The sequence below is a fragment of the Lontra canadensis genome, unplaced genomic scaffold (assembly GCF_010015895.1).
Source record: "Lontra canadensis isolate GAN:19392208 unplaced genomic scaffold, GSC_riverotter_1.0 scaffold5, whole genome shotgun sequence".
Lineage (NCBI taxonomy): Eukaryota > Metazoa > Chordata > Mammalia > Carnivora > Mustelidae > Lontra > Lontra canadensis.
In genome coordinates this window covers 33,345,505-33,371,989 of record NW_022630999.1, presented here as the reverse complement: position 1 = coordinate 33,371,989, position 26,485 = coordinate 33,345,505, and the positions used below count along the sequence as shown (strand labels likewise).

The 26,485-nt window shown below is 42.8% G+C and overlaps 1 protein-coding gene across 1 annotated transcript in view; it reads right to left on the bottom strand.

Annotated features, from left to right (window-relative positions):
- Positions 1 to 26,485, bottom strand: part of DOCK2 (dedicator of cytokinesis 2) — a 408,294-nt gene that overhangs the window by 334,812 nt on the left and 46,997 nt on the right. Inside the window, 12 exon segments of the mRNA XM_032851775.1 lie at positions 582 to 671; positions 2,312 to 2,409; positions 2,538 to 2,721; positions 4,887 to 4,990; positions 5,103 to 5,175; positions 6,949 to 7,047; positions 12,331 to 12,455; positions 13,659 to 13,784; positions 14,323 to 14,399; positions 15,409 to 15,484; positions 17,776 to 17,911; positions 23,476 to 23,557. Coding sequence (XP_032707666.1) covers positions 582 to 671; positions 2,312 to 2,409; positions 2,538 to 2,721; positions 4,887 to 4,990; positions 5,103 to 5,175; positions 6,949 to 7,047; positions 12,331 to 12,455; positions 13,659 to 13,784; positions 14,323 to 14,399; positions 15,409 to 15,484; positions 17,776 to 17,911; positions 23,476 to 23,557 — 1,270 coding nt within the window.

The window sequence follows — 26,485 nt, the reverse complement described above, 5'->3', positions numbered from 1 at the left end:
AATGTAAATGTCACTGACATAAGTAGTTAACATATTAAAACTTTATTGATACCCTCGTGTGGACATGACACTGAAGAAACGTGAGATGGGACAGATCAGAGGAAGACACCATTTGGGAAGAGGGAAGAGGATACATCAGGAAAGCATGCCACCATAAAATGGGCCGGGTGGGCAGGAAGGTATTATGACACTGCTAAGTTGGAGACTATGAGAAAGAAGAAGGTAGGAAACATTTTGGGTGCTTCACAACCTGACCAAGGACTAGCTCCCAGCATTCATGGAAAGCTGAAGCCATTATTCATGGTATCCAGCTTCATGTACTTTCAACCAATGCCAATATGACATCAACAATTAAAATTCCCCTTTTACTCACCAAGCCATGCTTTTTAAATGAATTAGAAGCAAACAAACAAACAAACAAATGCAGTGGCTCATTCATTCATTGCTCTGATTGCTAAAAGTTACAATACATCCAAAAAAGTTCATTGAAAGGGCCACTAAGGCCACAAATTCTCAGTGTTCTCACAGTGAGACACATATTAATGTCTAATATCACTAAACACCTTTTCCCTCTTTCTTACCAAAGCATCAAAGACGAGGATATCATACTCATTACTTTGAGAATGCTCCATCATGATATTGAAGAGGGCATCCAGAGTATCTTGGAGAAACTGGACAAAATAATGAAGGTCATGTTAAAAAACAGTGCAGGTGACCCAGAAATCCCACTCCTCAGTGTATCCCCAAGAGAATGAGAGCACACATCCACCATATGCTGCATTCCAAAGGTTCAGGGAGCTTTCTTATCAAGAGCCAGAACTTGGAGCAAACCAATTGTCAACCAACAGCATGAATGAACATATGGTGGCATTTTAATACTACAGAATACTCCACAGTGATTAAAAAAAAAAAAAGAGCAAACTACTTCTACATGAAACAATGAGGATAACCTCATAAGAATTGTGTAGAGTAAGATAAGTCAGACCCAGAAATGTACGTTATTTATTTCTCTATTTTCATGAATTCAAGAACAGGCAAAAAAAAAAAAAATCTATCATAGCAGTTAGCATGGGGAGGGGTAAAGAAGGGGTATGAGAGAACCTACCACAATGTCAAAAATGTACTGTATCTTGATCTAGAGGGTGGGTAAATGGGTATATACATGTGTAAAAATATGGGAAACTATACTCTAAGGGTATATATTTTGCTGTATTACATACTTCAATAACAAACTTTTTTAGAAAAATAAAAAAGAATGCAAAGATGGAGACAATGTAATTCCCTCCCAGATGTTTCTGCAAGCTGCCCAAAGGTGACAGATCTTGTGAAAAGATGTCTGGAGAATTTTCCTGCTTCTGATGAACCAGGTAGGTGGGTCAATAGTGCACATTTAAAGCACTGATCTGAACATTCTACCATTGCTTCTCCATGTATGGAAAATTAACTAAAATCTGATACTCTTCCTTACTAAGGGATGGGTCAATATTTCCTATAGTCCCTGAAAACATACACCTACCAAATAAAGAAGTTTAATCTCAGAGTTTCTAGCTGGACCAAGTTCCTGATGGAAACAAGATCACCAAGACCTGTGAGAAACACCTGTCCCATAGAACTGGACAGAAGTGTTGCTTAATTAAATTTATACCTCAGATGCTATATTCTCCAACACCATGTGGATACAATAATACATCTGACATTTGTATTGTTATCTGCTTGTTTCACTTAAAATGTGAGCCCTTATGTCTTTCCCTCTTTCATGTATAATGCCTAATACTCTGTAAGCAGCAGGAACTAAGAATACTTTTTATTTCTAATAGTAACATGCAAGTAGTACTAAGACATCACACTATTATAGCAACTTATGCCAACAAAAATAATTAATAGTTACTATTTACTGAACTCTGTATGATTTACATGTTTAGTTCAATATTATAACTTTGTGTTAGAGACTATGCTAAATAATTTTTAAATATTATTGCCTTGAATGCTCAAAACCACTCTACGAAATATGTCATATTCACATTATCACATAAAGTTGGTAAGTGGTTGAGCTGAGATCTACACCCAGGCTGATCTCCTTCCAGGAACTGAACACAACCATAGTTTTCTACCACTCAACATTCAACATCCTTGAACCATATGATCCTCTGCATTTCCCAGTAAAGGTTTCTCATGGCAATTTGGGACACTGTGTCCCTCTGTTAGAGAAAAAGTTCCATCTCCCTCAGCACTTCATTTGCCCCCTGAAGCCACCCAACATTTAAAGCTCTGTCACTGGGGACGAAGACAAACAAAATGAAGCCCCACTGACCTTCACCACTTCCTCTCCATCGACAATCTTCAATTTCTCTAAATTCTCCTGTAGCAGCTGAGGTTTCATACGCCACTTCAGCAAACCCAGCAAGCCCACTAGAAAGAGTCCAGACAAGCAGAATTACTATTCTTGGCTTGAACTGTCCATTCAGGAACCCCTGGGGTTACCCATGCACACATGCACATGTGCACTACATATATACAATTCTTGAAGGTTTCATTACCATTTTGGGTGAGCTTTGTGGAACACACCAGGGTGGAAATGGAGAACACATCCCGGGAGCTGACAGAAAGCCCCCCAACACTACTGGAGCTTCGACTCAAGGTGGCCCCCTTGTTTTCCACATGGTGTCGATAAGAAGGAAGGGTCAGGTAAGCACTGGCATCCTCCATCTTCTTACTCTCCCCCTGGAAACAACACCTTGGTTACTTCCTCCAGCCATGGGTACATGCCCAATGCCACATAGAGCTTGCAGTGGCCAGCTTACACATTGTAAGGTGCAGAGAGTCAGAATTAGAAAAAAAAAAATAATTAGAGAAACAATAAACAGCTGGTATGGCAGGGCTATTTTTTCCACAAAACAGGCAAGAATCCAAAGTTGCATTAATGGAAAAGGGATTGACCAACTAATTGAAGAATTTGTGGATTTAATTAATAGCATGAAGGGAATTGAAGATTTCCTTGATAGGCCATTTTGATTTCTCCTAAATTTCTTAAGATTTTATTTTTAAAGTATACTCCACACCCAGCATGAAGTCTAACATGGGGCTCAAACTCATGACCCTGACATCAAGACCTGAGCTGAGATCAAGAGTTGGACACTTAACCAACTGAGACGCCCAGATGCCCCTAAATTTCTTGAGATCTTAACACACACCTACCAGCAAGATAAGGAATCAGCTTAAAGGACAAGTTAAGAGCAAAGGCACTGAAGTCTGAAAGTCCTGGGATCTAGACCTTGTTCTACCATTTGTAAGTCTTGTCCATGCTTGGTCTCTGTGTGTTCTTTTTCTCATGATTAAACTTAAGATTAAGAATATTACCTAGCTCCTAGAAATTTGGGGCAGACTAAATGGGCATAATGCCTATAGAGCTCTTAAAAGACTTGATAGACACCTAAATCCCTTGGCATGTGGAAATGCATAGTTACAGGTAGGCATTACAGGAATTAAAGTTTATTGAGCACACACTTACTACTGGAAGCTGCTCTAAGTGCTTTATATGCCTTGGTTCATTTCCTTTAAACCTCACAATTGCTCTTATCTCTGTCATAGACACTGCTATCATCCTCAGTTTACAGACGAGGAAACTGAGACTTAAGAAAAATGAGGACATTGCTAACTGACTATAACTGGACCTACCCCCTTTCCCCCCATGCCCCTCCACCACAAGTTCATTGTCTGTTGGGGAAGAATGGCTTTCAAGGCAAGAACTACCTTGATGTGCCATAAATGAGAAGAGAGAAGCTTTGCAGAAGGGGGTGGGGGTTTCCAGAAAACCCAGAGAGACTCAGAGAAAGAGTGCCTGGTGATGAAGCCTTGATGAGGTGGTGTTTGCCATGGAGACCACAGGCAAAAAGGTGTTTTCAGCCCCAAGGCTGAGAAAGCCAAGGACAGGTGTTGGATCCCTATGCAATTGGCTTAGACTTATCCTCCTTCACAAGCACATGCTTTGTGTCCAGCCAGGCGCTAGCAGAGGCATCCCCCATCCCCAAAGAGGGGTTGTGGGAAAGCATTCAGATAAGACCAAGGCAAACACTTCCCACTTCTCGAAAACAGTACTAGTCTCATGATGTAAAATAATGATGGTCAGTATCTGTACACCCTTTTATACATAGCTTTTCCACATGGGTCATCTCATTGGTTTGTCATAAATATTACCATCACACTTAAGAAAAAGGAAACTGATACTCAGGAAGATGTGTGAGATGGTTCTAGATTTAGTCAGTGGCAGGATTGGGACCCCAGATTCTGATATATCTCCATTACCGGCAGTGAGGCATCTCTCAAATGTTTCTGGCTGGTATTCTACACATCCCACAGGGCTCTTTACAGACTCAATAGCCCATTCTTTCTTATTTTTTTAAAAATAAGATTTTATTTATTTATTTGATAGAGAGACAGCGAGAGCAGGAACACAAGCAGGGGGAGTGGGAGAGGGAGAAGCAGGCTTCCTGCTGAGCAGAGATCCCGATGTGAGGCTCGATCCCAGGACCCTGGGATCATGACCTGAGCCAAAGGCAGACACTTAATGACTGAGTCACCCAGGTGCCCCTCAATAGCCCATTCTGTGTAATAATAACCTTTTCCACTTATTCCATGTGCTATGTACCCATCATGGTTGTGTTTAAATGAGCAGTCTCATGTGATACTCACTCAACAGTTATTCACTGAGGGCTCTCAGAGGGGGAAACAGAGGCAGAGAATTTAAGATTTTGTGCAAGGCCACACAGGTGGTGAACCCTGGTGTGTGGGATGCTATGGTCCGTGCTGTTAACCACTAAGCAATGCTGCCATCTTCCCTTGGCTTCCTAGGCCCCACTCACTGCAGAGTTAATTCCAACACATGGTACCTTCAGGACAACCAAGTCGTGGGGTCCATCTTGCAGAGTGGTCCCATCTTCCTTCATCAACTTCACATAGGACATGGCAAAGTTCTTTTCTCCTTTATCTTTAGCTAGAAATAGCATTATGAGGTCAGGAAAAAAAAATGACACATGGGCCACCCAGTTATCCCACTCCACTCCCCTTAGGGGAGCTTCAGAGGTGCCTTTTGGTCAGGTACTCACATTCCAGGGATGACCGATGCCGAAACATGAATCTCAGATGGATCCTCTGCATGTCTTCAATAGGGACAGCCACCTTGGTAGGCAGAAACCAGAGCTCAGAAGACAATGAGTTAAACAGCCCTCCCCTATCCAGCCCACCCACACCCACCAAAGGCAGTCTGACCATTTAACTGAGAGAGCTGCATGCTGATTTATTACCCATCCATCAAGCCTGATGAACTGTAAATAAATGACATAAGAACTAGCTATGAAGAGAAAATAAAGTACCAAATGTAATCCATTTGGCAAATTGCATTCCTAGCCAATGAAAAGAGGTCTGTAAATTACAGTGGGTTAAAATGAATCTCCCCAAATTGATATAAAAGTCACATAACTTTAGCACAGGATTTGATGCACTGCAAACTGCACGATGCACATTTTCTTTACACAGTCCAGGAGTTCTGGCAAGTGCAGCAGGGCTTAGCAAATTAACCACGGTCATTAGGGGGTATGCTCGAAAACCCTTGTTCATGCAAATTCATAAAAATGCTTGAATCCAATAATATTTGGGAAAATCCTAGGGCTCATTCCCATCCTTGGCTGGACAGATACCCAGATGCTTTTACCTCTGAAGACACTGAGCCAAATCATTCAGTCCTCCATCACCCCTGTCTCACTGTCCAGTGGGTGGTATGTTGCACCCTAAACTGAGACACATCCACCCTGGCTAGGATTGCCCAACTCCTGACACCTCCCAGCTCTCTCTGCAATGGGCGATTCAAGCCAAAGCAGAGAAGCTTAGCTACCTGTGAGGACACCACCTTGATCTTTAAGAGGGACAAGTTTACACAGAATCAGTGACTATTAAATAAAGTCAAACAGATGTATACTTTGGGGGCACTTTCTGCTCCAGAGAATGAACTCTGAGCCTGAAGAGGTCCACCATTTGTGACTTCAGAGAGAACAAAGGAACTGAGAGCCTCCTGGGCGACTGCAGGCCGATTCCTTCTTTCATTGTGAATCAAATGGCCACTGCAAGCCCGTCACAGGAAACGCTGGCCTTGCTGAGGCGAAGCAGAGGACCCGCAACGCCAAAGCTCATGACTCACATGGAAAGACACATATTTTAACAACCATGTGACAAGGGCTAGCAAAGAGAAATAATTAGAGTACAGGAGAACACAGAAAAGAGGAAACCAACTTGATCCAATAGCTTTCTGACCCCAAAGTTGGGCAGGTCATTTTGAAAAGAGGGAGTGCAGGGAGACACCCTGAGGAAAATGGGAATATGGGTGACCAGGCAAGAACCACTGAGGTTTGGACAGCTGCGTCGGAAAAGGAAGTTATGTGAACATCTTGGGTTTGGGTTCAGAGCACGGGGTGAATAAAGACTGCTACTAATTACAAGGCAGAGATAGTCGAAGCTGCGTTCAAGCTTCACTGTTCACTGAATTAATTCCAAACTCCTCTTCCAATGTACGATATTCCCTTCTGCTTCACGTGACAATCTGGTACTACGGATATTTTTGATTAATGCCACTTTTGTCTCAGGCATCCTCCCAAGACAGTGTCTTTCAGGCATTAAGTGGTCTCTTATAGTCTCACGTTCACTTGCAAGCTCTGTCGCTCCTCACTGCTGAGTGGAATGACACAGGTTGGCGGGCTGGGCACTGTGAGCAAGAAGACCATCTGACAATCCCATCGTGGCTGATTCCGGGTCAGTGAAGGGGATCAGGAGGTCAGGGTACTCGCCACCATTTCCACTGATGACACACCACTGAACATATACTAGGATATTGCTTCAAATTAGGATGGTGTCTCAGAGCCCCTAGATACATGTTTGCTATTATTATTATTATATTATTACCTTGACTGTTTCCATCCACCGTGGCTGTTTGACTTGATAGTACACAACGGACCGATATTCATTCATGGGCTTATCCCCAGCTCCCACGCAAATTGCATTCTGACCCAAGGGAAAAAAAAAGAGAGAGAAAGAAAAAACACTACAGAATTGCCATTTTTTGTACTTGGACACTATTGGTCCTGAGGCCAACACTGGCCTCAAGGGTGGGAAAACCCTCCCATCACCAACCCTTCTGCCAGGTACCCTTCTACATTACAGATTTATACATGAACATCCCTGGCCCCAGGAGTGACAGCTGTTTAACACCCAGAAATTCTATTACTTGCATTATGGAAACCATTGGAGCTCACCAGGCACTGACGTGACTGCCTTATTGTAAATGGTAACCAGCCTTAGAGTTACTGCATGCTGCCAGTCTTATTAATACTATTTGTTTCTTAAATCTGAATGTGCACAAAGTTTACAAACAGGCTCAGCGCAGTCAAGCAGCAGCTCACTTTGATGGATTCTGATGCTAACAGGGAAGCTGGGTGAGAGGAGGGAGCCTGGGCTGCCAACAGATACAGGGACAGAGGGGCCTGGAGGAGCCCTACTGTTACCAAGCATCTTCTGGTATCAGGCCCATGCCAAGCACTGGGATATGGACATGAGTCAGATATTAAACCTGACATGAGAGTTCACAGTTTTGGGGAGGGATCATTAGATAAGCAGATAAATCACTGAACAACACAATGTGACAACGGGGAACATATGTCTTTTTACTACAGTGGGACACAGAGAAGGGATCCTTAAGTGCAGCCTGAGGATTCAGGGAAGATTTCTTGGAGGTGAGGACAGTTGAGGATCTTGAAGGAAGATTCCAAGTTGGCTTTCAGCAAAAAAAGTGGGCAATATGTTCCAAGCAGGGAATGAGCACAGAGCAAGCATACCTTAGTATTCCAAGTATAGGGCATTTGCTGTTTGCCATAAACACCCTCAGAGTAATAAGGAAAATTATCTTTTAATAGGGTCTGTCGGCCCCTGATTCTATCTCTTTCTGTTAATTCTTGTGGTTTGGCCCCCAAACAGGATCTAAATAGGGTCTCCCAGGAAAGGCCTAAGAATTTTACCTCCAGTCTCTAGATAGGGACATGAGGTTTGGTTTTGGAGCCCCTGGCCCCCATATTGCAAAACCATGTGCCTCCAGGCATTTTTAGGATGACAGACTCCTTGACGTTTACCAGATTCCAGCAGATTCACCAGTGGATCCTTGATACCACCACCCCCACGCCCACCACCATGAGATTAAATGACCAAAGCCAGCCACATATAAGTACTCTAGGACCCCCCCATAAGAAAAGCTAACTTGTGGGAAAGAAAATTCTTCCCCTCTCACTGGAATTCTCCTTCTTTCCTTCCAAGCTGTAGGGCAAGAATGACTGATGGTACTCGCAGTCAAATTGAGTCCATTTCAAAATAAGGATATAGCATCCTTTCAGAATTAACCTCTAAAAAAAAAAAAAAACAAAACAAAACAAGAATTGCAGTGTCTGGGTGGTTCAGTTGGTTAAGCACCTGTCTTTGGCTCATATCATGATCCCAGGGTCCTGGGATTGAGCCCCAAGTTGGGCTCTTCCTTCTCCTTCTGCCTGATGCTCGCTCTGCTTATGTGCTCTCTCTCTCTTTCTCTCTGTCAAATAAATAAATAAAATGTTTACTTACAAAATAAATTAATTAAATTAAATTAAAAAAAAAAACAAGAATAACCAGTGAACTAAAAATGGAGAAAAACAATCTCTTGGTTTTCAATGAGATGAAGTCTTTTAGAAATTTTTGAGGCCTGAACTATAAACATGCTTTCAAACTTGGTTTAACTATTTAGAGACTGCTTTTTGTTGAGCAATATGCTGAGCCCTTTACATGTATTATCTCACTTAATCCAATCCTCACAAACACCACCAAGGATCACTGCTATTATCCCCATTTCAAAACTGAGTAAACTGAGGCCCTGAGAGGTTAAGTCACTTGCCCAGAAAGATAGCAGAGCTGGCATATGTCTGAGACCCGCTATCTCTCTGTCCAATGTTCCTTTCACAACAACCTAGATGCTCTCCAGCCTCCCAAGATTTATATCAAGTGACATTTATGGGTTTAGAGTTTCTGTAACTCCAGTGAATCCCATGTAGCTTATAAAATTTGAGAATACACATATATCTCTGGTAAAAGTAAAATTGCTATATGGCAGGCAATTGACTCCCACAGAACTATCTTGGTGATGAAAATTTTTGATTGCCTGAGGCTTTAGAAAAAAGATCCAGTATTACTCTGAGGAAGACCTAAGACCCTCCCTTCAACATGCCAGAGTTAAAATTGAATGTTTTCACATGTATTGAGAATCATGACCAGGGACTGAGCCTAGTTTTAGAGAAAATATGAATTTATATATGTCTCAAGTAAACCTGATTAATAATTTTCCCCATTGCCCATCCCCAAGACCCCCAATTAACAGTAAGAATTCCTAGTTGGTTTCAGATTGTCTGAAGCAGGAATCAGGAAAGCCTAGAGGCTTTAATGCTGACTTGGTGGACACACTTCAGCAGCAGGGAAAATCAGCCTCCTCACACAGGCCCTGTGTACCTGGTGGTAATCACCAGAGAACAAATGACCCCATGGATGCGAATGCACTTTAAGAGCCTGAGTGTCCTACACCTATAAGGCCACATCCCAGGAAGATGCCATCTATAAGGCAAGAATAAAGGCAGAATACTACCATTCCTTTCTAGTAATACTGGTCGATTTTAATGAACACCTATTGTGTAGATCATCTCATCTGAAGTTCACAAAAGCAAGGTGCAACTGCCAGTCTCCTATTCAGACTGAAAACTGTAGGCATAGAGACATTACATAATTTATTCAAGGTCCTTCTGCTAACCAGGCTGCACGAGGAATTGAACTTGGCTGCCTGGCCCCAGAGTCCACGGTCTTAAGCACTCTAATATCCTGTCCTCCATGCCCTGCCTCTACCCACGTAAGCTAGCTGGTCTCAGAAGAGCAGAGGTTTCTAGGCCTGGCATCAGAGCCTTCTCACTTCCCCTTAAACTTGTTTCAGGCATCTGTCCACATCAGATTGCCTATTTGACTGCCTGGGTTCCTGCCCGGTTGCTCTGCCTTCTCTAAATATTACCCCTCCTTCCTGTTTCCTAGTATTTACTGCAAACCAGGTGCTTTACTGGTTCCATTTTGTTTAACTTGCAACCCCGAGAGGGTTGCAAGAGTAGGAGATGATGATTCCTCTTTTACAGACAAATAAAATTTGCCCAAGATTACACAGGTACTAGGAAGGGAGGTTGGGATTTAAACCTGATCTATTTGATCCCAGAGCCCACACCATTAGCTTCTCTGCTGTGGCCCCCCCTGAATAAGTTCACTGAGACCCCAAAGTGAGCCAAAGGCAAGTGTAACCTACTCTGTCCTCTGGCCCTGCTCCTCCAAAAGCAGTGTGTGCCTGTAACAAGAAAAGAACTAGATATTCCTAAAGGGGACTATTCCCACAGGAACCCACCAGTATCAAGTGTTTGAGTGTGCTGCCTGACACTTAATTAGGCAGTAATATTTATTTCTGCAAATAAAGAAAGAACAGCCTCCCACAGGCTTCCTTAGCAATTTTCAATAGTCAGTCAACTGAACTCCCCCATAACTTGCCTAATAGAGGAAACTGCAAATTACCACCATGCCCCATAGTTACCTCTTCATTTCAGCCCCCAGATTATCTGCTTATATATTCATCTTTGAAGAGTGTGTCTGCTTAGCTTGGTAGGGTGTGACTGGAAAGGGTGACAGAGGGGTGGAAGGAAGAATGGTTCAGAAGCAAGATAAGACGCCTGCCTTCCTGGTAACTGTTCCCTCCAATTTGTCCTTCAGCAATACTGAAGGCAAGCATATCAGTGTTTTCAAAAATGAAGCTGAGGTTTAAAAGTCCTCCAACAGGTAGTTGGATAAAAATAACTTCAAAGCAATGGTCTATACCTTCGTGAAATGCAATTTCCCTTTCAGATAAAAAATTCTGCTCTTCTTTTGTGTTCCTTTGAGCAAAGTGTCTCTCACTTATTTTACTTTTCAGAATCCAACAAAGAGAGGATGAGTTAAACCCTTGGATTTTTGCTCAACCAGATAGTAATTAAGGGGGCCAGTCTTTACCAACAAAAAGACAACAGGATTTTTTTAAATTCAAAAAATAATTACGAATCTTCCCAGGATTTGATAGAAGTGATTATTAGCTTCATTTTTGAAATGAGAAATAAGTTGGAGGATTTTTTTAAATGGATGGGCATCCCCATGAACTATTTAAGAGGGCCTGAAACCTGGACTCAAACTCCATTTCTGCCACATACTAACTTTATGACCTTGGAAAAGTTGTTTCACTTGAACGTTTAGTTTCACCCTCTGTAAAAATGGGAATAATAATGGTAACACATCGTACTTATCCCAGTGTCTGGCACATAGCATTTCCTCTGTGAATGCTGGTTATGTTCTTAGGTAGAGGGTAGCAAAACCTGCCTGAGCCCTGCCCGAAGGCTAGAGCAGATGATTTATCAATACTCACCACCCCCCACCCCACTGTGCTATCTAATCACCTGCTGTGGCCTAAGCAGAATCTTTGCCCACGCTGAAACTGCTGCGGAGAGCTGATTTTATTTTCAGCTCAGTACTCCAAAAGGAGAAATTGAGAAGCAGAACCCTCCCACACACTGGACACAATTGCTGACAGCCTTAAAGGAAATATAAGTAAATAAATGTAAACACACATGAGAAATATTGTATAGGACATATGCTGTATAAATATTTATAGCCATGTGATTTGCATTATTGAATATACGGTGTTGGCCCTCTGGAGACCAATTTACGAATAAGGCTTTCCACCAGAATTTCTAGCTGGGCACCAGGGAGTTGCATTAAGTGTTGGGAATGTCTGTTTTGAGGCCATCCTGAGTCTCCACACCAGCCCAAGGCTCTGTATTGATCCTTTTTCTTGCCAGGGATTTTGTCTGAATAAACCAGCTCAGATTTCAATGAGAACAACATTTTAACAACAAAAAGCTGACCTGTGAGCTGAAGCCAAGCAGAAAGAAAAGAAAAGAGAGAAAAAGGAAAAAGAAAAAGAAGGGATCATGAAAGGAGAGAAGCAGACATTGAAACACTGCTTTGATGTAAAGAGAAAACGGCACAAGGTCTTACTATGGGCCAGTGTACAAACCAAGCTCTAAAGGCGTAGATCACATTACTCAAGGCCATCCCTAAGGCACCTGACATTTAGGGAGCAGACCAGGATGGGAAAAGCAAATCTTGGTGAGCAAAAGCCCTCAAGGCAGCCGGGGCACCCAGAGCAGCAACAGGGCCCCTTACAGGCAGCGTTTTGCCGTCCTCCGCGCACACACACATGATCACTTCCACATTCCTCTGTGTGGTCTTGTTGTACTTGTCAAAGTCGCCTTGTGAGAGAGTGATGTAGATGTCATTCCTGACATCCCCTGCAGGCAGAGGAGAGAGAGACAAGAGTTGGCATGTCTCTACACCCAGGAGAGACACTGACTAGAAGGCACAGGGGTGGGGGTGGGAAGGCAAGTGCCCCGCCTTGATGTCTGCTAATGAAACTAACATCAGACATGTTTCAAAAAAGTGTTGCTTCCTCATCAGGGAGGCTGGAGAAGGAGGTGACAAGGGGAAGGAGGAACATTAGGACATCAGTTGCAAAAAGGTAGATAGGATGGTCAAAATTGGCTCTCTTCTCATCATTAAAATTACTGAATTTCCATCCTCTAGTGACACCTTCTGGGAAGGCAAAGGAAAGCTCCTTGGCCCATGATGAATAACAACCACAGTCCACAGTTGCAGCCCCAGATCCGTCACTGCGCTGATGCAGGTAGGGTGACTTTTCACGATTCCAAGGACACGGGGTCTGAAAGAGGTCCGGAGGGTCTTCAGGAATGGGGGCAGTAAGAATAGAAAACCCCGCAGGGGAATGCACGGGGAATTGCCGTGTCAGGTAAAGCACAGGCCCCCAGTGGACCACCGTACGTTGTGGAAAGGAGTGAGTCAGCGAGAGCAATGGTGGACGCAAGTCTAAGACAGGTTTAAGATTAAAAAGGGAAGTTTCAAAATAGTGTTATTATATAACATCATTTGTTTTTCTTTTACTATGTACATGTTTAGACTATTTTAATAGAGGTTACTTCTAGAGACAAAAATTTGAGGGAGCTTTTAATGTTTCACCTTTTACCTTTTCGTGCTATTTGAACATTTTACAACAGGCATAGTGTCCTCTGGTAATAAAAAAAATATATATATAGTTTAAACATTTAAGAGAATGACAATATTCTCCCCAAAAGAATAGAATTATTCTATGTGTAGTGAAGTAGGAAGGAGGTCTATTATAAATTAAGTGATAAACCAAGTGGCAGAACCCTATATAAAGCATATAAAGTAATGTTATATAAGGCATATGAAGTGTGATCCCATCTGTGAGGTGAAAAAAGTGCATATGTATATATTTATGTGCCTGCGTTTATTATGTGACTATAGGGAAGATTTTTGGATATACAATAATCATTTTCAGTGGTTACCTTCAGGGAGAGAAATAGAAAAAATGCAGTTGAAAAGGAAGGCGTTGACTTTTTGAAAAGAAAATAGTTGTGACAAGCCAGACCAACCCCTGCCCCACGGGAAGGCCAGACCTGGCATGATGATCTCTGGGAAGCCCAGCTTCCTGGCCACCACAGTGGTCCTGTCCACCAGGTGTGGGTAGTCCTTGCGGATCTGAATGATGTCACCCACAAGCATCTTCATGGTCACCCAGAGACCTGGAAGGGAATGATCACCATGAAAAGCCAACTTCAAGGTGTGCTCATGCTCACCCTCCCACCATCTCTCCCTTTGGGCTCTTTCTGGAGGAGACTGCTAGAAGCAGAGAAACAATCACAGATGTAGTGACCCAACAGAGGAGGAGGCGGAAGGTAGAAAGCAGAGGGGCTCTGGGGCCAGGTATCTGTGGGTTTGAATGCCACTCATTACTTCCAACAGTGTCAGCTTCTGTCAAATTCCCCCACGCAGGCTTTGTGGAGTGAGGTGGATACCACCTATCTCACAAGATTGTGGGAAGAGTTCAGTCAAATAAGGAGGTCTATGAAGGTTCCTGACACATAGGAGCTGCGCTTTGGGCACATTCAGATTCAGGAGATGTGGCTTCCATTTCCATAGATCACACACTCCCATTTTTCACAATGGTCTGTCTGGAAGGAAGACTATGTTTCCCAGGGTTTACAATTTTGATCTGTTTTCCAAAGAATCAAGAGCTCCCAAGCCAGAACCCAGCCCACTTGGCGCATTGTGGTACTGTACCTTGCCCTCCACTGTCTCCTTTGGAGGCTGTGACTTTGCTCAGCAGGCTGTGAAGGAAGTCATTCTCAGCTGTCACTCTGGGAAGGAAAAGAAAGCACAAAATTCTTGCATGGTACCCTTATGGGGTCCCTATCTTGAGGTCCACGTGCTCCACAAAGTTACCAGTGTCCCCATATACCTTAGGTGAAAAATGAGCCTGCCCAAGCCAGCTCAGATAACATATGTGCCGTCAAGAAACAGATTTCTCTTTTTCACAAACCAACATGGCTGTGAGATCTGGGAATGTTATTGCTACAAGTAGAGGTGCGCGCGCGCGCTCTCTCTCTCTCTCTCTCTCTCTCTATATATATATATATATATGACTCTTAGAAAAGAAGGATTCCTAAGCCCTCAAAAGGAACATCTATTCAGCAAGATGGCAAAGACTAGCTGTTCCTGCTCTGTCCTAATCACATACCTTAACTAGAGTCACAGACTTCATTACCAGTGGCAAAATTCCATTCTCCTTGGACATCCTTGGTGTAACGAAGTGAGGACAACATTCTCAAACACAGGGTCCTGCTTCCTCACAGACTCCTTTTTAGAGGAGGAAAAGAACATTTACCCTCCTCACTACCCTCCTCTGAAATCACTAATATTTCTATCAGTGAGAACCAGGTAACAATTCCCTGTTAGAGGTTCCTGATAAGCTGTTCCTTCACAGAGTTGTGGTTCTTTATTACTTGTAGTTAATGCATCAGTCTTTTGTTATCTGCTTAATTCCCCATCTAAACATAAGCTCCACAAAGACAGGGTCATGTCTATCTTGTTGACCATTTCATGCCTGGTGCCTAGCACAGTGCCCAGCCCTCTGCCAGCTTTCAATCAAACTCTGTTGAATAAATAACATCTGATGAATGAATGGGTGAAAATCTGGCTGGTTTCAAGTGCCTTAGCACTGAGATCATCATTCTCTTCCTGTCCTCCTCTTGGGAGGCCCCACAGGGCTATCACCAACTCAGGGAATCAGTGCACCTTGCTTTTGAGCGGCCCTCAATGAGAAAGGGTGTGGTTTAAGAAAAGAGAAAGGAATGGGAAATCTCTCACGGGTGAAAAGGAATGAAGTGCTGCTTTTCTTCATCACTCTCTGCTTTCCCCTTGATGATGTCTGTTATGTCCATAACTAAACACAAACAAACAAAAAAAGAGAAAAATCTATTAATGACTTATGCCCTCCTGCTTCCAGGAAACCACGTCAATGGGATGAGATGTAGTACTAGAGGCTGGGTCAGGAAGTCTAAAAAGACAAGCAAGACAGCAGCAGGCAATACACAGACAGCAAGGGTTCATAACATGCAACAAGTAAGTAATAAACAACTAAGTTTGGATTTGACATATATGTACTGGACGTCTACCATGCCTACAAAATCCAAACACAGTGACTCCCTGTAGGACCTGAGAATCTAATGAAATCTCCTTACCTCCTTTTCATAAACATGCTCATATGCACAGACACATGCCTATAGGATGCTTGAACCCTGCAATTCCAGAGGGATCCTGAATCCTCTGGAACTTCTCCTTAAATTAGCCACTAAATGTCCATAAAACAAAGGTGAAGAACTGCATTAGAGAGGGGATTATAGAAACTGTTGTGAGGGCAGGAGAGAACCATGGAGAAAAGCTGATCAGATATAGCCCAAATCCTAGTAGTATGAAATATCTCAAACTCTCCAGGCCCTCGTCAGGGAGCCATTAAAACCATGGGGATAATATTTTTTTTTTTTTGGCAGGGGGCAGCAAAGCAAGGTTTATTGAGCAATAGCAAAGTGATAGTACAAAGCTCCTGAGGAGGGAGGGGACCCAAGAACGTTGCCCCATTGGGGTAATAATCTACCAGTGACCACATCTAGCTATGTCAATTTAACCAGTATCCCTTCTCTCTGATAAACAGACAGCCCTCACCCATCTCAGTGAGCATGGTTTGGGAGGAACAATCTCCCTCTGGCTCCAGAGTTGTTCATAGGACTTGGCCAATCAGAGGACCACATACCCCTGCCCAAAATAACTGCTTAGGGGATGAGCACATGGCCTATGTTCATGTTCCTGGGGCTTCTACTAAAACTCATGGGAAAGGGGTGCTTTCTTTCCCCTGGATTACTAAACTGGTAGACTCAAGCTTGGAATAGCTGGCCCACATTTTGCCAGCTAATTGGACAGTCATCTTCAGAATAAGCCAGCAAGAGGACAGAGTGAGATATAAATTTGAGTTCTTGGATCCAGCTATGCCTGAAGCAATCTATGCCTGAACTTTTCAGTTACACCAGGATTGTTGTCACCTGAAACCAAAGGAGAGCAGACTAGAGCTGGGGACAAAGGCACACTCTGAGGTAAGACTGAAGGACCCTTCCTATCTTAACAGGGACATTGTGATGCCAGGAGTATTCCTTATATAGAATCAGCATTTCAGAGCAGGGCACAGACCAATCAAGTCAAAGTCTGTCATTTTGTAGATAATGAAACTAAGGCCCTGGGGAAAATGCTTGCCCAAGGTCACCTAGTTAGCTAGCTAGCAACAATGCCTGATTAAAAAACCATTTGGCTCATTATAAGCTAACTTGTCCACCCAGCCACTTTGCAAGCAGTGCTAGGGGACTAGTTGGAAAGCCAGGTGGTTTGTGAATACAGACAGATCAGTATCCTTAAAGGAAAAACATGAAACAGTGGGTTTATATATGATATAGAGGAATTATAAATGGTATACGACTAAAATACATATTTTAATAAAAAGAAATAAAACTGGCATATCAAATTGCTGTTTCCACAGGTCTTCAAATGGTCTTTTAAGAAAAAAAGGTCCTTTAATTTTAAGTGGGCTAATTAAAAGAAAATATATTAGGTAAATAACAATGCGAGTTCTAGTTAAATAACAAAACCCATAAAAGTGGGACAAGAATGATGAAGTCTTGGAAACCCCAAGCGAGAGAACTAAGGCTTAGAGAAAAATGCGGAGGTGAGGCTGTTCAGAAGCAACCTCATTTGGTCACACGGACTCTCCAAACGTCCACTTCCATCTGGAATTTAGATGTGTGGCCAGTGACTCATTCTGTGTAACTGCATTTCCTGTCCTCGATATTTTTTTTAAAAATGATTTGCTCCTCATAATTAGATCCCACTCGTACTGTTCTTCCTTCCTTACCACACTGAGGAGCAAGGGCGCCAACTGCTCAGACGGCACCATGCTCCCAGCACTCTGCTGCAGACACAAGGAATCCATTATTCACCACCTTCATCATAAATCTGGCCTTAGTCACCAATTATTTTGAGTTAGTCACCAGAAATGTAGGTATTAGGAGCTGTCTGGTATAAATTGGGGGAGGGGGCGGGAAAGAGGAGAGAGAAAGAAATAATCTTAAAAATTCAGCCAAATAAAATATGCACTTCGATAAAAGTTAATAGTGTGTAGTGTGTCCTTACCTGCCACCCCAAAGGGTCGCCTTAGTCCCTGCGTGCACTTTTTTGTATTCGTATCCTTGAGATCCATCTTCCCAACTCGAACTATTTGACAAATCAAGTAAATTTTATCCCTGTTGAGGTCTTTGTTTCCGAGATCCTACAGAGCAGGAAATGAATAGTTACACATGATGGATGTGTCTAAAGAATTAGAAAAGGAAGCCCACTAATAGTAAATTGTGGGGGGGATGTATTTAGCACCTAATGTACACAGACCAATCATACAATTAGTCCTGGGAAAGGTAGAAAACAAGACGATCATACCCATTTCATAGATAAGAAAGGTGAGTTTTAGAAAGGAAACGGACTGACAGGTCCCTGGTGTTCAACCCCAATTCTTCAATTTCAAACCAATAGGGAGAGAAGGATAGAAGTACAATATCAGTTATGCAGGTGGCATGTCCTATATGTCAGCTGATGGATCCAAAATAGCATTTGACACAGATGACTTCATCCGTCTGACCACTGCTCATCACCACTGAGGGAGAAAGCAAAAGGAAGAGGGTACAATCCCAATGGTTATCATTGCCTGAGCACCTGGTGTAAGGATATCACTCAGGAGTGGGTTGGTGTGGCACCAAACAATCCCAGCATCTCAGAGCTTAGAGACAACAGAAGTTTACTTCTAGCTCAGGCTACCTGCCCAATGCAGATGGCTGGGGGCTCCGCTCATCTCCCTACGCTGGGCTCCTAGCTGACAGATGACCCATCTCATCACAACACATGCTTCCGCTGTCCGCACAGCAGGAGAAGGGAAGGCGGCAAATCACTTACAGGCCCTTAAATCTTCCACACATCACTTGGGCTTGCATTTCAATGACCAAAGCAAGGCAGGTGGTTGCAGCTAACTTCAAGGGGGACAGCAGAGTGCACTCCAGTATGTGTCTTGAAGAACACCGACATGGTGAACTACACTAACGTGTCATGCACTGTGCCAAGTTTCTCATAAGCCACTGTCTTATTTGATCCTCAACAGCTCTCTGAAGTAGATAGTACTACTGCACCCCTATTTTACAGATGGGAACACTGAGACACAAAGAAGACAAGGGGTTTCCCTGCGGTCATGATCTTAGTCCTTGGAGACACTATACAGTCATTCTAAGACCAAAGTCTATAAACCAAACCACCACAACATATCTCTCTCACCATCAGAAAGATACAGTAGAGGGAAAGTCAACCAGACCTCCTCAGCATCTGACTGTCCTGCTCAAATCTAAAAGCTTCGGTTCTTGGGACTGTCTTCCAGCTGGGTTAAGGAAAAAGAACATCAAGGCATGTTGTTGGCATCAGAGTAGGAAATCCTGGACCTGCCCTCACTCGGGAATAATTACTTTTCCTCCAAATTAATCCTCATATAGTCATATGCACTGGGAATAGCCTGTCAGCTCACATAAGAGTCAGGGCCCTGTCAAAGCAGCCACTCCCACTCTCTCATTGTGGCTGGTGTGGAAAGAAGAGCATGGGGTTGTGATCTGGAAACAAATCATGGCCCCAGTGTTGTCCACGTCTTTCTGCTTGGGGTCTCCAATGGTTACATTTTACGCATCAACTTGGCTAGGTTATAGTGCTTAGTTGTTTAGCCAAACACTAGTCTAGATGTCGCTTGAAAGTATTTTGTAAGTCAGATTAACATCTATAATCAATTGACTTAAGTCAAGGAGATATGCTTCCATAATGTAGATATGCCTCATCCAATCAGCTGAAGGCCTTGAGACCTCATTCACTGTTGTATCTCTAGCACCCAAACCTAAGGCTTCCCAATGAAGCAGAAATTCTGCCTCAAGAAGCAGTATAGAAAACCTGCCTGAGTTTCAGTCTCATGGCCAGCCATACAGGTTTCAAGTTTGCCAGTCCCCACAATCATGGAAGCCAAATCTTTAGAATAAGTCTATCTATATAACCTGTTGGTTCAGGTTCTCTGGAGAACTACTGGCTGATACAAGGGTTGTCCTTTCACTAGCTGAGGAAATGGACATCTGCTTCTCTACTCTCCAAAATCTCCCTGTGGGACAGGGGAAAAGGAAAAGCAGAGGAGAAGGGGGCTTCCTGACTAAGGAAGCTTAGCCACTCATTTGTATTCCCTGCTCTGCTCTGTAGGCACCTGAATTTGAAATCCCAATTACCTCACATACAGATGATTGGATAGCCTTTTCTCTGGCCTGCCTGACTCCTTCCTCCCACCCACCCTGAAATCCTCCACAAACGTATCTTTAGAAGTCATGTTCATTATTTCATTTCTCTCCCCACAACGATGTTACTAGCTCCTTATTTTCTACCCTATTAGTGCTAATCTTCCACAGATGACGTGAAAGGTCCTGGACATAATATATTTCCAGCTGTCCTAGCCTGATTCCCTACTATTCTCTGCATGTAAGTACTCTATTTTTGTCACAAAGATTCCTTTATTGCACCACAAACACACGATGCTCACTTTCAACTCATTCTTTCTTCCTAAGCCCCCTGTCCACATCTCTGCCTCAGATACTTGTCTCTTATTCCTCTATATATCTAAATCCTTCCCATCCATAGGAGCACAAGTCCTGCTTTCTGTATAATGATCTCCATCCTTAATTACTTCTCTTGTCTCTTTAGGAATTTTCACATTTTTGGTATCTTTCAGAAGCATTCCAGAACCACAAAAGCCCTGCCACCTGAAAAGATCCTTCCTAGATGTTATGGACTGAATTACATCCCATCAGAATTCATGTGTTGAAGTCCTAACCCCCAGCACCTCAAAATGTATTTGGATATAGGGCCTTTCAAGAGGTGATTAAGCTAAAATGAGGTTATGCAATGACTGGTGTCCTTACAAGCAGAGGAGACTAGGACACAGACACACACACAGAGAAGACCGCGTGAAAACACAATGTGAGAACACAGGAAGAAGTGGCCATCTGCAAGCCAAGGAGAGAGGCCTCACAAGAATTCAATCCTGCACACACCTTGATCTTGGACCTCCAGCCTCCAGAACTGCAAGAAAATAAATTTCTGTTCCTTAAGTTACCCAGACATGGCACTTTGTAATGGCAGCTCTGGCGACTGACATACTAGGTAAGCCTATGAGGTTCTTAATTAAGCCCCTCTTCCACTCCACTTCTTTGAAGAGATTTCATTTGATCCAAGGAAGACACCAGATCTTTAAGAGCTGCCTCATCAGAGACTCCTGACACTAGAGAAATTTAGCATCTAACAAAATACGTGAGCACACGTTATTCTCTGGAGAGTGTATAAATGTGCAATCCTCACTCAGAACCATGTTCCAATTTGTGGTGTTTCTCAATTATTTTTATTTTGGCCTTATAAAACTCAGGCATATTAGGGAAGCTGAGGCAGGACAACAGAACTTAAAACATGTGTCACCTAATTTAGTAATCCATTAGCACTCCTTTTCCTGTTCAGCTTTGTTTTCTGTGTGTTAACAATAATCCCCAATCTGGGAAAATTCTTAAGGAAACTGGTAGCGTGCTCTGCTTTCCTCTTACAGAGCCAATGATGGTGAATGCTTATAAAGCAGACAGGGGAAGCTCACCATTGGCCCAACCCATGTGCCAGCTCCTAGGGTTCTGCCCTCAAAGAGGAAACCAGAAAGAGCTAACATCCAGAGATAAGAGAAATAAGACCAGAAAGGTATATGCCTGCCAAGTCTTCTCTTGTCTCTAACTTAAACATTACCTCAATGCCCGACTAAAAGTAAAACCCAGGGGTGCCTGGATGGCTCAGTCGTTGGGTGTCTGTCTTTGGCTCAGGTCCTCTATCCCGGAGTCCTGGGATCGAGCCTGGCATAGGGCTCCCTGCTCTGTGGGAAGCCTACTTCTCCCTCTCCCACTCCCCCTGCTTGTGTTCCCTCTCTCCTATCTCTCTCTCTCTGTCAAGTAAATGGATAAAAAATCCTTAAAAGAAAGAAGGGAAGGAAGGAAGGAAGGAAGGAAGGAAGGAAGGAAGGAAGGAAGAAAAGCCCAGTCAAAAGCAATCACATCACCCTGTTTTAATTATCTGCATTGCATGGATTGCCTTTTGATATATTCTTGTTTATTTATTCATTTACTTGTTTTCTGAATTCCCCCAGCACATCTTGAAAGCAAGGGCCTATCCTCTTATTCAATGCTCTGTCCTCAATATCTAGCACAGAGCTTACCCATAGTAGGTATTCACTGGATAGCTCTTGAATCAATAAAAGAAGCTAGAGCACCATGACCTTCCTTGTCCCAAAATAAACACTCCCATCATTTCAAGTATTAGCTCATTGAACCAGTCAACCAAAGTTCCCAAAATCATTTGCTGTGGGTAGAAGAGGTGGTGGCACAGGCAGAATTCCATGCGGGCAGAATCACATTCTCATTGATATTGAGAGACACAAATTTATTGATGCCCTTTCCTGCATGTTTACATCATGAATTGGTTATCTGCAAAATGAACCATTGATTGATTCCCTGTCCCTGTCCCTCTCATGAAACATCTGTCTCCTGGTTTAATCAGGAAGCCCCATGGGACTTCCTATTTATCAAGAAAATCTTAAATAGGCTCCTCCTTCTAACTAATAATAAACAGGACTGAGACACTTTATATATGCCAGGAAAACTTTGTCTAAGCAATTAGGACTATGATCTTATTCTGTGCCTCTGGCTCATTTTTCAGGAAATAACAAACAAAATAAATCAGCTGCGCTCCAATCTAATTGTGACATAACATAAGACATTGCACTTAATGGGCTGTAACTGGAAAATTATTGTAGAGCAACGTGGGTTAATCTAGCATGTCGGTCACTCCTGCATCAAACTCATAGGTTTGGCCAATGCCCAAATCCCTCCCTGGCTCCTCCTCTGTAATTTCCCTTGCTAACACAGGCAACAGAGTGAAAAATCTCATAAAAACTCTTTTTCTCCAAAGGAGCTTACAGAGAACGCCAATATCTTTAGGTACCTTAAGATCACACTCTTAACACACCCACATGGAAATAGGAAAAGAGAAAGGTCTTTGCTAGAAATAATAACCCCTATCTTTTTTTTTTTTTTTTTTTCTCCAGTGTTTGTCTTTTCCAGAACTAAAAAGCCAAGCTCAGTTTCGGAAATAAATTACCCAACTAACAATTGATTTCAATATATCTGCGTATGTTTCGTGCAGGAATACTGCTATATAGAAGAATGATCTCAGGGATCTGTTAAGAACTTCAGGGATCTGTGATTTGATTATATTCAGAATATCCAATTTATCAATGCCGTCAATGTTCTTAGAAGGTCTTTTCTTTTTTCTGATAAATTTTAGAGAGGTTTTTAGAAAGTCTGAGCAAAAGAAAGGAACTCAGGTTAACCATGAATTAACTGGCAAATCAGAATTGCTGCTGTTCCCAGTTCATGTAGACGTTATTGCTGGAAGGGGTCTATGCTTGTTTACACAGCACTCTGCATGTGTTCTTGATGTTCACGTGAGTGAGAAAGAAAGAGGGAGGGAGATAGTGAGAGGGGAAGATCCATCTTCCTAATAACTTCCAAAGGGCACACAACACCCCCCACACACACCCCGTCTGCTCTGAATCTCTCCAGAAAAACCAAGAACACAGATCTGCACCCAGGTCATGCTTCCTTCTGACCAAGTGACTGGCATCATTTCCAAGATCATACCCTTGTGAGTATGGAAGACAGTAACAAGAAAGCAGTGCACACCCACCGTGAAGACCACTTTCAGGTTGTTGAGCATCTCAATCTCCTTCGGGAAGCCCCTGCTGCCCCATCTGACCAAGTAGTTCTCACTGTGGGAAGAGGAGTGGCAACACATTACTTTTTGGGGCTCAACAATGCTTCAGTAAAAATATTCACTAAGCCTCTACTGTGTGCTCAACAAGTATGGGCTGCTGGAGACATGGTAGTGTTTGAGACAGATGTGGTCCCTCTTTCTTTCTTTTTTTTTTTTTTTAAGATTTTATTTATTTATTAGACAGAATCATAAGTAGGCAGAGAGGCAGGCAGAGAGAGAGGAGGAAGCAGGCTCCCCAAGGAGCAGAGAGCCCGATGTGGGGCTCGATCCCAGGACCCTGGGATCATGACCTGAGCCGAAGGCAGAGGCTTTAACCCACTGAGCCACCCAGGTGCCCCGTGGTCCCTCTTTCTAAGAGACTGAAGTTCTTACAGAGACCGGGGTGGGGTGGGGAGCAAGGAATCACTAATGTGTACATTCATGGTCTCTTTCCCCAGCCCATCTCCTGAGCAAATTCTGGCCAAGCAACCTAACATTTTTGAAGAGTAGCAGTATTCTTTGTTGAATTAAGAGTAGGACAGACTGGGGAAAGGGTTTTGGTATGTTTTGCTATACATTAAGAATGCATTCTCACCTCATTCCCTTTTCAAGACTAAATAGAGATTTGAATTTTTAAAAAAATTATCCATTAGACATGGGATTGTTTCCTTGAATGAACATCATACTGTGAAAGAACATGGATGGCCTTAGCCATTATCTGAGATACACTTAAATAACTATCAAAATGCAGTTGTGACTATTTATATTCAATTGTGCCATAAAGACAAAGTTCAGGGTGTTGCAAGAATGTATATCAAAAAAGTCTGGCCTGGGGCACCTGGGTGGCTCAGTGGGTTAAAGCCTCTGCCTTCGGCTTGGGTCATGATCCCAGGGTCCTGGGATCGAGCCCCGCATCGGGCTCTCTGCTCAGCAGGGAGCCTGCTTCCCTTCCTTTCTCTCTACCTGCCTCTCTGCCTACTTGTGATCTCTGTCAAATAAATAAATAAAATCTTAAAAAAAAAAAAAAGTCTGGCCTGGTCTGGATGGTCAGGGAAGTCTTTGCCAGGGATATGACATGCAAATAAAGAGAAATAAGGAAAAGAGAATAAGAAGGGGAAGTATTTCAGGAAAAGCAAACATACATTCAAAGGCCCTGAGGCAGGCTGGAGCTTGATGCATCTAAAAAACAGATCCAAGGGGAAAGTGGTAAGAGAAAACTTAGAGAGGTCTTGTAAGCCACCCAAGGATTTTGACTTGATCCTAGAAGGAATGGCTATCCACTGAAGGATTTTATGAGGGGCAATCACACAGTTCTGACCTATGATCATTTACCATCTTACATCTTCTTGCAAACATACACCACCTTGTGAAGTTCATACTAGTCAGTCCAGTCACACTGAGAAAATTGAGAAGTCTAGTGCTTCTTTAACATAAGAGAAACTTGAGAGTTTGCTGAGTTGAGTCATAACATTTGCCATGTCATATAGGAGCATATATTGTTGGGTGTTAAACAAATGCCCATTATCTTGAATTAGTATAAAAACAAAATAAAGCTCAAAAACCAAGTCATCCCAAAAAAGCATAACAAGAATTTATCCAAATTAAGGGGAATTGCTGTATTTTAAGAAATTTGTTCTCTCCCATTTGTCCATTTGCTACTCTCTCTACTCATTCCCAGAAGACTAATGAGAGTAGTCTGAGCAAGTTCAAAGGGGAAGGGAACTGAAAACAAAATGAACACAGCTCTGGATTAACCACTGGTTAAAATTCAATCAAGTTAATTGTAGCTTTTCTGGGGCGCCTGGGTGGCTCAGTTAGTTAATTGACCAACTCTTGATTTCCACTCAGGTCATGATCTCAAGGTCCTGGGATAGAGCCCAGCATGGGGCTCCATGCTTAGCTGGAAGTCTGCTTGAAAATAGTCTCTCTCTGTCTCCCTCTGCTCCTCCCCCAGCTTGCATGCATGCATACACTCTTTCTCTAAAATAAAAGAAATAAATCTCGTTTTTTTTAGGTTAAAAGTAGCTTTTCTTCCTTCTTTTAAAAATTTTTAAAAGATTTTATTTATTTATTTGACAGACAGATCACAAGTAGGCAGTGAGGCAGGCAGAAAGAGAGAAACAGGCTCCCTGCTGAGCAGAGAGCCTGATACGGGGCTCAATCCCCGGACCCTGGGATCATGACCTGAGCCGGAGGCAGAGGCTTAACCCACTGAGCCACCGAGGTGCCCCCCCTTTTTTTTATTTTTTAAAAAGATTTAATTTATTCACTTGAGAGAGAGAGAGAGAATACATACATGCTGGAAGAGGAGTAGAGGAGGAGAGAGAGGGACAAGCAGATGGCTGAGTGCAAAACCTAACCTGAGACTTGATCCCCATAACCCCGAAATCATGACCTGAGCTGAAATTATGAGTTGGACACAAAATTGACCAAGTCACCCATGTGCCCCTCTTCTTTTTTTTTTTTAATAAGTTCTAAAAATTTTAGCAGAATTTTCAGCAAACTAAGAAACCTCTAAAGCTCCATAAAAAAATATATATATACATATATATATATATATATGTATATGTATATATAATTATTTCCCATTGGTTATTTCCAGAATGTCATGGTGAAATACCTGGGTCTTTCCCAGGACCTTTGATCACATGTAAGATGCCTAGTAGAGGACCAGCCTGTTAGGTCTAAACATTAGGCACCAGAAATTTTCTCCTAGGGGAAATGTAATCATAAATAAGAAAAGCAATTTAGAGGGCTGAAGTGGCTTTATCCATCCCTGCCCAGAAAGACCTGGATGGTAAATACAAAGGTCCACCTGGCACCAAGATAGGTGAGACCTGCTGTACGTGACACTCTCCTTCTCTCCTTTGTGGAAGGGGAGGACCATCCCAACTCCTCCTTAAGCTTTTTTTTTTTTTTTTTTTGGAAATGAGCCTTGTCACTA